Below are 12,249 nucleotides of genomic sequence, written 5' to 3' on the forward strand. Positions count from 1 at the left end.
AAAGCAGATAAGAATAACTAAATGAAACAGGTGGCTAAATACAAAATAAAGGAAATGCAAGTCTAAGTAAATGAACAGCTTGGACAAGTCTAACTAATGAATAAACATGGCAAACTAATCAGTAAGAAGTCTGTGGGAAAACCACCTCTTGGCTTTATACATGTACAATAAAACAATAAAGGTAATGAAGAAAACACCATCCAAAATACTGAAATCAGATGTCAAAAGAAAAAGGCAATGCAATGCATCTATCCAAGTCATTCCTCGGAAAAAGTCAATGAAATAAATCAAACTTCTGACAACACAGTTTTCCTCGAAAATAACAGAACTCTAACATGTCTAATGATCCTGATCAATCAAAATCAAACAATACAAGCTAACTTTCTGCAAGTAATTTCTAAATAAACCCAATCTCAAAACTTCAAGTGATAATTCCTACAACTTACAAGGCTGTTCAGGAATTCTATAAAACTTGATTGTCAAAACTCTGAACAATACCAAAACAGATCAAAACTTCTAAAAAAAACTTAATAATACACTTAATGAGAAAATACAAAAAACATATATCAGAACTCACCAATAACTCGAGCAGATAAACTCTCACACAGGGCAAAGCGCACCCAAGAAAATCAAGGGGGAAAGAGAGGTAATAAAATGCACGGCCCTCTCTCTACTGCCGCTGGTCTGCTACTGATCATGAGGGGTCTGTGGTCTTACAGGGTGGGCAGGGCACATGGTCTTGAGACAGGGGGAACCAATGGCATGGGAACAATTTACATACAATGTGAACTGTTACTGGGGAAAGCTAATCAGGGGTACACACTTCTATGAAAGGGTAGGGGACATCTAATAAAAGGGGTGATTTATTCAGGGGACCTACTCCTATCCTAAAACACTACAAAAAAATACAGTAAAAACTACAAGTAAAACTTGGCCCTGCCACATGACCATCCATATGATGCTATTATCATGGAGCTAGATTGTAGGATAGCATGTACATTGTGTATGTACAGTGCAGCTATGTGATTCAGGTGGCTGAAGCAAAGAGCAAGGAACAATTTGACTTCGAGCATTCTTGGATGCTTGGAGCAAGAATAGCGATCATGGTTAGCATTGGTTAGGAAAATATAATCAAGATCGAGACGACTTGGACGTGAGATTATATGAACCTTGGGATTACTTTTCGCGTAGGCTTGTCTGAACACTTTATAATTGGCCAACCAAATGCTATTAATAGGTGAGTAAAAAAAAGGCGGAGGCAAACCCCCCAAAATAAATTTCATATTTAAAACAATATGTAGTACCAAAATAATAATGACTGGAAAGCCAATTTCATAAGCTATTGTTAGATGAAAAAATACTGAATTTGCTCAATCCGTTCAGAGAATATCAACATTTTAACGCAATGACCCTAAAACCTGTTTCATCACACACACACAAAGACAATTTATTGTGTATTCTGACTGTTTGGAACAACAAAGAAATTGACTCAGAATACTTGTTCCAACAACTGCCAACAACTGTAGTATACAATGTCTTTATTTACAACCCTGGTTAGGCAAACAATACGATTGATAAAATCTTTTTTTCTTGTTTTTAAGATGGGTCTTTAAAGGACTTTGTTTCTGAATATGTTTAACTTTTAAAGGGGGGGGGGGAGGGTCAAAATGAGCTTTATATTGTCAACAGAAATGTGCACCCTTATTGGGAGTGCGAATCAATATAGGCCCCCTAACTTTAAAAATCCGCCCCCAATTTTTGGAGGGCGAATCAAAGTAATTACTCCTCAGTTTAATTGTCATCAGAAATCCGCCACCTTAACTGGGACGGTGAGTTTAACCTCTAAGTTGTCCACAGAAATCCGCACCTTATTATTGAGAGGGTGAATCAAAGAGTGCTCAAAATTGCCAACAGAAATCGACCCTAATATTGAGAGTGCGAATCAAAGTAAGCTCTCAACGTTAAACTGAAATCCGTCCCTTTGTTGAGAGGGCGAATCAAAGGAATTAAGCTCTAAATTGTCAACATGTTAAATCCGCCCCTTATGAAGAGCGCCGATTAAAATAAGCTTTAAATTGTCAACAGAATTTCTCCCCTTATAGTGGGAAGGTGAATCAAAGCATTGAGCTATGATCAAAGTAAGCTCTAATTTATTTTTCAACAGAAATCCGATGACTGAATCACTCTGGAAATATGCAACACTTCACAGGGTTTATGTTCAAATAAAATCTGGACAAATATCCAATAGTTTGGTGATATGTCATCCTTTTTACAGAGTGTTTTGAATATTCAGAAGTAGGTGTACTCAAAACAATTTTTGTTCTCATTTTTATAAGTAATCGCCACTCGATTCAGTCAACGAAAAACTACCACCCATACAAGTCAGTTCATTATCTCTTGGTTGGTTGATTGAACATTCATACAATTTCTTTTCCGCAGTACAAAACAATAGTCTTCGCCAAAAAAAAAAAACGATTAAAAAGCAATGTGATGTCAACCTAATAGTACTCAAACATATAATTATACAAATTGCATCTATGACTTAGAGAAGTTTATACCCAATATGAGATTTATGTGTTTATAAGTCATGGTCATTAGTTTGTTATCACATCAGTTCGTTTTTTTTTAGAACGTCAAAAATTATTTCGCCTTGCAGTCGCACGTTTGTGGTTTTAACTTTTCGTTAAGTACACACGATGAAGCTGTTTTTGAATAACAAATAGTTTATGTATTAAAGCTCAATTTTGTGGAACAATTAATAATATGAAGGAAGGTGTTTTTCTCCTACTTATTTTCTGTTACTTTGAAAGCTCTTGAAAATATGTAATAAACTGGCACTTGGGCCACTAGGCCGACTTCCATAAAAAAAAAAACTCTGGCCAATGGTTTTTACTGACCAAGTTGTTTTCCATAATCTTCCGTATGGGCATAGCCTAATGCTTCTTCTGGAAGCATGGTCTAAGTTTCTGAATAATAACAGTCAAGATTCAAGCCCCCGGGAACGGGGGTGCTGTGGATGCTGCAGCACCCCAACTTTTCGGATTGGGTGCTTGGAATATGCTTTAGCACCCCCTTCTCCTGGGCAAAAATGTGTTCCAGCCAGCAGTGTTCTACGCGACGATGAAATTGCGCCGCTACGCTATACATTATGCTTGCTCTACAAATATCTCCTTTGTTTTGTTCGTTTCTAGTTTTGCCGCGGCTAAGCGCGGCGCTTCGAAAGTCTAGCACAAACACTGTAAAATATCAAGAGGAGGTATTTTCTAAATCTTCAGGCAGTGCAGAATCGATATTTCTCTCAAGGTATCCAAAATTATGACATGTCTATGATATTTCCACCGGTGATAGAAGCTTTGACCCTGAATTAGCAATAACCCCGGCCATGACGATGGTGGCAAAGTTGTTTATGCTTGCCAGGATTTTTTTCATTCGATCTTTTAATAGGGGCCAATGTTCATACCTTTCCCCTGAAGGTTTTTCTTTTCATTTAAAAGTTTCATTGACGTTGCTAGCATTCTGTACTCAAGATTAACAAATAGCAAGGTTCACCGTGACACAACCCCAACCTAAAAGGAGTGGGACGGGCTTTTTAATTGAAACTATAGTCATGCTACAATTCCAGTGTAGTTTCGTTTTAATAAAAAAGCTATTCATGTTTTACCTCTGCAAGTTTTTTTCTCATAAAATCTCAGTAGACCGATAAATCCCTGCCATAAAAAAGCTATTCATCATCCTCTGCAACTTTTTCCTCATAAAATCTCAGTAGACCGATAAATCCTTGCCTAGCCCCAAACTTGCTATCTACCGAGCACAAACATAAAGATGCATTTGGTCTTTTAGTCTTTTATATTTGCCATTCTCTGTAACAAACAAATAACACTGCATACATGGAGAGCTACATTGTTTGGTGATATAGAACTAAAGTGGCCCCTGGCCCTGTGGCCCCACGCCGTAATAAAACAAAACATACACGAAGGAATTTACTAAATGTAAGAAAGCAGCCTTGCAACAATAATATTTACATGCGATGTCATGCAAAACGATACAATTCTTTTTCCAGAATGAAATGGAACCAATAATGGAGATAAAAATACAGCGTTCTCCACTTTTCAGTACAGTTAAACGTTTTAAGAGCAACAGTATATTCTAACAAAATAATGAAATAAATTGTCTTCATAATCTCAAAAAACTTTTGCTAAAAAAGTCAAATGAAAGTGGCCAGGAATGCCCCCACCACAGAGCATCTTTATTCCAAATTAAGCCACGACGTGGCTTTCGCATTAATTTTGTCCGTCCTTTATTCCAGCATCCCATGGCAAAAGTTTGTTCCAGCGGCAGGGCAAGTTTGTCACAAGTTTAATCTTGCGGGGTCTGAACTGATTGCTTGATGTATCATGCTTTACCTAGATTGGGTATACTAGACCCAAGCGTGTACAACTTTTTCATTTTTGTACAGTATTTGTATTTCACACTTTTAATGTTTATTGGCATATCAGTACCTCAATAAATCACATTATAGGAAGTTGTCAATAAATGCATTGAGTGTGTGATTCAGTGCGAAATACAAGAGAATCTACGACAGCAGCTGAACTGATTTTTTTTCGTGTAATTTTTGTTTAATGTTTCTTATCAATGTTGTTGTATCCATGTGTTTTAAGGAAATTGGATACCTAACGTGACAATGGTACATCAAATCCCAGTCGTCAGTTGTGTACGAAGTATATAACGCAGAGCTAGCATGCTGTTGAACCTTCAAGTTGAGATGAACATCTTAATGATTGCTTCACACGGGCATAATGCTGACCACGGGGGTGTAAAGGGTCTGTGTGCGGCGTAATGTGTGTTGCGTATTAACTAATAATAACCACTCCTGAAGTGGCAATAATGTCGGTTAGTCCTGGGCTCCACCCAGTGTAACGGATACCTACTTTATCTCAGATCAGAGTGCAGAGGCACTAATTACCCCCCAAAATGCATGAGCTAGATTGGGCTCGGTTCTGTGATGACCTCAATTTCGTCTTGAAAATTCATGATCCTGCATACATCATTTTTAATTTCGTCTTTGGTCGCTCATTTTCGCCATACTTTTTTCGTGAAAGACAATTCAATTTCGTCGTCTGCAATTGCTGAACGTGCGATAGATGAATCGATTCTGTCATTTTGCAATCAATGTTATATAAATATCATTCAAATTCATCTCATAATTGTAGGCCATCTTCCGTATTTTTACGTTTTCATCTGTTCATTTCTACATATTTACTTTTTTTGTGTCTGTTATAATCCGTGTAACGTAGGTCTTAAAACCTTAAATAAGCATTTTTCATGTAACAATTACTATGCAAAATTGTAATCTTTTTCAATATTTGTTTAGTTCGTAGACAATTGTATGCGTCAACAACTGAAAGAAATAGGGTATAAATACGCAAATGAAATTGCGTATTTTCCATTTCACGCAATTTTCCATTTTTTATATTATATCTTTGAAGGTACTGCCAAAGGTATATCTAATGTCGTTGCAAAGGAGGCTGTCGGACGCTGTTTTACCAAGAACTACGCCACAGCCAATGGCATCGCACGGACCGGCTACTCCGTGGGACTGATCGTCTTCGCGCCCCTGGTCCAGCTTTTCTTAGACACCTACGGCTGGAGAGGAACCATGTTACTAGTGGGAGCCATCATCATGCATTCTGTTGCGAGTGGCGCCGTTATGGTAGCAACGAGGCAGCCTGAGCTCGATCAGTCACACGCATACCAAACGCTCCCCCAGACCGAACACACTAATTCGTCATCAGCACACGAGAGCACTCTCCGTTCTTACTGTGGTTCGCTGAGGAAGTTTTTCTTTAAGAACTTCGAGGTGGGACTACTTCTCAATGCGCGCTACTGGTTGGTGGCCGTCATATCTTGCTGCACGCTCTACGCGTACACCATGTGGATTGTGTATTTCGTGTCCCAGGCGCAGTCCAACGGGTTCACTTTGGAGGAGGCGGGTTCTTTCGTGACCATCGCGGGCATTGCGAACCTGTTTGGTACAATCAGTCAGGGACCGATCACCGACCGCGGAGTGATGTCCTCGTGGACTCTGGTTGCCGTTTGCCTCGTTATGAGTTCCGTCTCGTACCTTGCCTCCTCTTTGCTGACTTCTTATTGGCCAATGATGACGTCAGCGGTGCTGATTTTGTTCAGTGACGGAGTCTTGACCTGCCAGACGGATGTTCTCGTCAAGCAGGTTCTTGGTGTCGAGCTATTGGCGGGTGCTTTTGGCTGGATCGCGCTAAAGGTGACGCTATTATTAGTCGCTTTGGGATTTCTGCCTGGTACGTATAAGCCTAATGAATGAGTGTCGTTTCCTTACGCCACTTTCTTCACTGCATGGAGTAGTCTAGTATGTAGTTTCAACATATAAGTAATAATTATTAGGAAGTACTTTAATTCATGGCGTTACTTGTGTGGCATCACTGGCAATGTGCATCACACCATGCAATAGCATAAAAGATCAACAATGTCAAACCATTCTACGAGATTTCCCGATTTCAATTTTACCTTATGTCTCTGTTTTAAGGTTTGGTTTACGACTTGACCGGAAGTTACACAGCAGCCTTTCTACTGATAGGCAGCGTGCAGGCTGTACCACTGGTGCCTTTGCTGATGCTAATATATTCTCAACGGTAGAACCTCGGAGAGTTTTTTTCATTGGAGGGTTTCATAATTGACTGTGAGTCGATCGGAGTTGAAACAGAAGCATAAGGACATAATGTACATTGATCAAGTGTGTTTTGATCAATTAAAGATTAGTTGCACGCAATCCTGGCTTTATGCCTTTTCCTGGCTTTATGCCTTTTGGTCTATGTCTGGTGTTGTTGCGATTTCTATGGGTGTGGCAATATTGCCATACCTCGTGTGAACAACATTCATCTGAGTATGATAGTGCAGCATGGCAGTGGCGCACCTAGGATATGGCTTGGGGGGGGGGCTCACAATTTTTTGTTCAAAATTAGAAGTTAAATTTTTGTCAAAAAATTTTGGCCACAATTTTTGGCCGCAGAAAAAAATTGGGGTTTTGTTTTGGGGGTGGATTATTTTGACTTTGGTGGCGCCAATTGCACCCCTATTATACTACTCGAAAATAGGCCACATTATCACCAAGGTCCAATCCTGGGCAACTTCGTCCCAAGGGTGTCGAGCAGTACGCGCCCACCACTACCTGCTCTCTCACCCTGGTATTGGATCATTTGCATGTGCAAGATTTTTGAACACGTATGCAAATAAGGAATAGTCTGGCGCCTACTGGGGGGGGGGGGGGGGAGACGGGGCCCTCACTCTTTCCGAAGCCATCACCCCAAAATGGGGCACTGTTTTTTTGAAAATCCTGTATGCACAAAATTCATTCAAACGAAGATCCACAATTACGAGGGAAACATCTGCAGCCAGACGCCTAGCCATCTGTCACCTTCACAGCCTTTAAATCATACTAATTATCTATTTGGTTATTAGTTTTAATGAGCTCGATGTAGACCTACCTGCATCAACATCACCGGGGAAAAATAATCACCATTACTTGCGACCAAACCTTTACGTTGAAACGTTTAAATATATATAACTTGTACATAATATAAATATAAGGAAAAGTGCGTCACCCTTATTTTATTTCTGAATGCCATTGGTCAGTTAAATTATCAGGGAACTACTGAAGGTCCTCCGAAAGGAGCTGTGGAGAGGAAAATATTTTGAGAGTAGATCAAAGGATGGAACATCATCAACAAAACATCGAGAGGCAAAAAAACAAAAACAAACAAACAAACAATTAAACAAGTATAGGACACAGTGAAAATTCTATTTGGCTATGTACGTTTTGGGCACACTAATAAAGTCTGTAGTACATTGGAAAGTGCTATAATCAAATTGTCATCATATTAAATTACGTTGTGACCAAACTCTATTGATTCAGCAACATTATAAAAGAATATTGATTCACCGATGAAATAATAATGATCGTACGAATCCCGGAAAGGGACAGGGTGGAAATGTTTTTTGTAATTTGCAAATTAGTTCCCACGAGTTGCTAACTCGTTCCCACGAATTACTATTTCGTTCGCACGAATCACTAATTCGTTCGCACGAATTGCTAATTCGTTCGCAGGAATTGCTCATTCGTTCGCACGAATTGCTAATTCGTTCGCACGAATTGCTATCTCGTTCCCACGATTTTCTAATTTGTGGGAACGAATTGCTGACTCGTGGATCCGGGAACGCGTTAGTAATTCGTGGGAACGAGTTGGTAATTCGTGCGAACGAAATAGCAATTCGTGCGAATGAATTAGCAATTCTTGCAAACGAATTAGCAATTCGTGCGAACGAATTAGCAATTCGTGGGAGCGAATTAGCAAATTACAAAAAAACAAACACATTTCCACCCTGTCCCTTGTCCGGGCTTCATAAGAACCAATTTAGTCATTTACCATTCAATCGAATTCGTCTCATGTAAATCAATTAGCCTAATTTGATTTCTGAATTACAAGGTTTGACGCAGACGAGACGAAATTAAATACTTCGGGACGAAAACGAGTGCTCTATATTTAAATTTGCTTGAACTGAATTTGAAATTATCTGACTAAAGACAAAATTAGACTAAAAAAAAAATTAAACGTTGGAAGTGCTTGCACTAAATCGATGTTGATGGACGAATTTAAATATTAGAAACGGTGAATTCGAATGTCAAAACGTTTTAAAATAGCCGGAGAAACCTATATTATGCAGTTTACTTTCCTCATCCACATAAGTTCTGACAATTACAATTATTATTTAATGTAGGAATGACTGTGATATGGTATTGTTGAAAGGGACCCATTTGAAATTGTTTACATGTGTATAAGCCATCTGCATACGCATGCGCAATGCGCAGGGAAAATTAAAACCACATTCTTTCAGTACCATATTCGTATGTAGTATGGGTCGCATTACCAATATAGTTCCTTATCCCCACTCGTCCCTTTGCGTGTCTCCTTCCAGCCCTGCAGGCTTGTGTGCCCCCTACATGTTTGTTTCTTGTACCTTTGTCATTTCGGAAGAAGTCCTTGCTAAGGACGAAATATATCAGGCCACTCAAATTGTTCTGATTTGTATATTTCAGGTCAATCCAGTCAGTGAGCAGTTTGCAGCAGTTGTGTGCATTTTCAACAACTATAGAGGCTTGCAGTCATGCGTATGAGTATTTGGTCAATTTTGACCCTTGGGTTTCGCAACACAAAAAAATACAAACAAACGATTGAATTGAATTGCTGGCAAGGAAAACGAAAAGAACGGTCACCTACGAATCCACCGATTGCGATCAGGGACGCTATCCAGCCGAGAATCCACATTTGGTCGGTCAGCTGGTGTTGCAAAATCGGCAGCATTATCCCGATACCTTTAGAGGTGCCGATCTCCATGAGGTTTTTGGTCCAGAGCGCGAGGACCGCGACCCTGCCGAGCCTTCCGCCGTCCGGTCCCTCCAAACTGTTGCTAACCGCCCCGCTCATAGTCCGAAGATTTTGGTATTGGAACAGGGCGCGTGAATTTCGATGCTCTCACTCCAAAGTTTAAGAACGGGTAAGGGGTGGGCGTGGGCATTCAGGAGATTCTGAGATGGTCTCGTCTTATTTCTAGTTTGCTGTGAACTGAATGGTATACTCGAGTCCGCGCGGAGTAGGGCCTAAGCTAGCCCCATAAATGTGGCCAATTTACTGGACTACCTCCGTAAACATAGGCCACATTTCCACATATACAAAAACGTGTCGAACTTTGTCAAATTTTGATTTTCACATTTAGGCTTAGTTTGTAGGGTTTTTTTTGCTTTAGAAGCATACTCACCCTCTTCATAGGCTAATCAGAAAGTGCTGCGTTTTTCAGGTGTCCAATTTTGTTGAAATTTTGATACGCAAACGTGTGCAAATGAATCTGGAAATTTCACAAAAAAAAAAACATCTTAAAAAGGCAGCACTTTCTGATTAGCCTATAAAGAGGGTGAGTATGCTTCTAAAGCCAAAAAAACCGTACAAACTAAGCCTAAATGTGAAAATCACAATTTGACAAAGTTTGACACGTTTTTGTACATGTGGAAGTGTGGCCTATGTTTACGGAGGTAGTCCAGTAAATTGGCCACATTTATGGGGCTAGGCCTAGGCCTACTGAGCGCTAGTTGCAGGCCTATTCAGCGACATGTGTATCAATACATGCAGCCTCAATAGCGAATATCAGGAAATACTAACCACCTATTTTCGAATTCCATTGAAATATCTTGGAAACCTCTTGTCAAAAACGTGCCGGAGTCACGTCACGGCCGGATGCACACACAAAAAACTCACTGTAAGAGACAGAGGCTTAGCAAGGTCATGTTTTTATTGGGGGACGAAAGTTCGCAGGGTGAGCGAATTTCGGCTAAATTTGACAGAATTTTCCGAGAAAAAAAAACGACTTTGACAGAAAATTTAGTAGAATGATTTTTTCAGCGGATTTTCGCAGATTTTCTGTAAAATTGATGATCTGACAGAAAAATATGGCAGAGTTGAAAAAAATATAGCTGATTAATGTTGAAAAACAGCTTCAATTTAAGGTTCCCTGACGTGTATTAGTAAACAGTAAAGTAATTTAGACCATTGCAAGGCAGGCTAGACACGTGTAAATTTAAAAAAAAATCAAATTTAATTTTTTTTGAAGGAAATTTTATGATTCTTGTTTTGGTTAAGGAAATTGTAAGGAGCGTCTCATAAGTTGGAACGCTCGGAACGTTCTCATTGGAACGGCGTGTTCCCGAACTAGAACGCTCCGGCGTTCCATTGGGAACACGGGACCGTTCCGTTGGAACGGCAAAATCCCTTTGCGAGAACGGTCCAGCGGAACGGTCGGGAACACGCGTTCTATTGCGCGTTCCAGCAGAGCGTTCCTAGCATAGCGCGTATACGATGGCCCAGTTTCGAATATTTGCCCATTTTGCGTCCGGAAAAATGGCGTCGCGATCTCCGGAAAACCGTGCGTCACTGAACGGTAGGTTTAGCCTGTTTTTGAGGATTTATATATAATATTTGGACGTGATTATGAAATTTCTGTGATGGTTTGGGTAAATAGTTCAACACAAGGTACGAGTGATTGTTAATGCGGATGGAATCTTGGTAAATCTGATGATGTAAATATCGTTTCTGTGGCGAAACGTCGGTAGCCCCGAACCTCACATCACTTGCAATCGCTACGCTGTGGTGAATGTGTGTATTCACGTCAAAGTATACTTGTGAAAGAACAATATTTTGTTTAATAATACTTTGATAATGCGTACTAGATTAAGGGAAATCTCCCCCAAATATCGAAGATAGAGAAGGGGTATGGGGATTTCGAAATATGTTAAGTGTATTTTGTTAAATATAATCGATTACGAAACACAGTGGCTGTTGGTACGGAAGATGTGAAGTTCTCTGGTGAAATTTCACCCTGAACTTTTACATCGCTACGGTGATTGTGTATTCACGTTTATAATTGATACAGGGCGCATGTTTGTAGTATGCATGCAAGAACAAAAAGTGTCTTTGACACTAGTACGTAATAGGTTTACTAAAATCACCCGACAAAACAGCGTAGAAAGAGTGAAGGATTTTGAATTACAAACAAATCATTTCCAAACAATATAGCCTTTTTCTCGAAAACAGCCCCGCTGATAAAATGAACAAGAGGGCCTGTATGTTTTGTCATGGTACTATGCGATACTTTTACGAAATAAAAATAGAAAAAGATAAAAGCAGAGCTTACTATTGACGATGTGCTTTTTGTCAGACAAATTCCACGTTTGAAACTAAACTCTGACTCTGGGTCCTGCTGCACGGACGTACTCACGTATACCCGAGCGCGAATACCCATCCGTGCAGCGTTCCGCCGGGAACACGGTGTTCCCTCCCCGTTCTAGCTGGACCGCAGCTCGGTGCGTTCCGTTCAAGCCGCGGAACGCACCCGCGTTCCATCGGGAACACGGCACGTTCCCGTTGGAACGCCTGGCGTTCCTACGGAACGTTCCATTGGACCGCGAACGTTCCCGACTTATGAGACGCTCCCTTATAACATTTGCATTTGAGTATGAATATTTATAATGTATTTCGTGTAGTAATAATAGGTGATTTAGCAGATTTTTGTTAAATCTAGCAGATTTTTTTGAAGCGTATCTATTAGGGCCTATTTTTGCCATTATCTTACCGATCACCCTGAAAGTTCGTGTAAAGGACACTCGCA

At 40.1% G+C, this 12,249-nt stretch overlaps 1 protein-coding gene across 1 annotated transcript in view; it reads right to left on the reverse strand.

Moving 5' to 3' along the window:
• The window catches only part of LOC119734028 (monocarboxylate transporter 11-like), a 20,103-nt gene extending 10,697 nt beyond the window's left edge, over positions 1-9,406 (reverse strand). The window contains exon 1 of the mRNA XM_038207407.1: positions 9,308-9,406. Within this exon, the coding sequence (XP_038063335.1) occupies positions 9,308-9,395 (88 nt within the window). The 5' untranslated portion in view covers positions 9,396-9,406. The remainder of the gene's footprint in view (positions 1-9,307) is intronic.
• Positions 9,407-12,249: the final 2,843 nt, after the last annotated feature.

The sequence above is a fragment of the Patiria miniata genome, unplaced genomic scaffold (genome assembly GCF_015706575.1).
Source record: "Patiria miniata isolate m_02_andy unplaced genomic scaffold, ASM1570657v1 HiC_scaffold_26, whole genome shotgun sequence".
NCBI lineage: Eukaryota > Metazoa > Echinodermata > Asteroidea > Valvatida > Asterinidae > Patiria > Patiria miniata.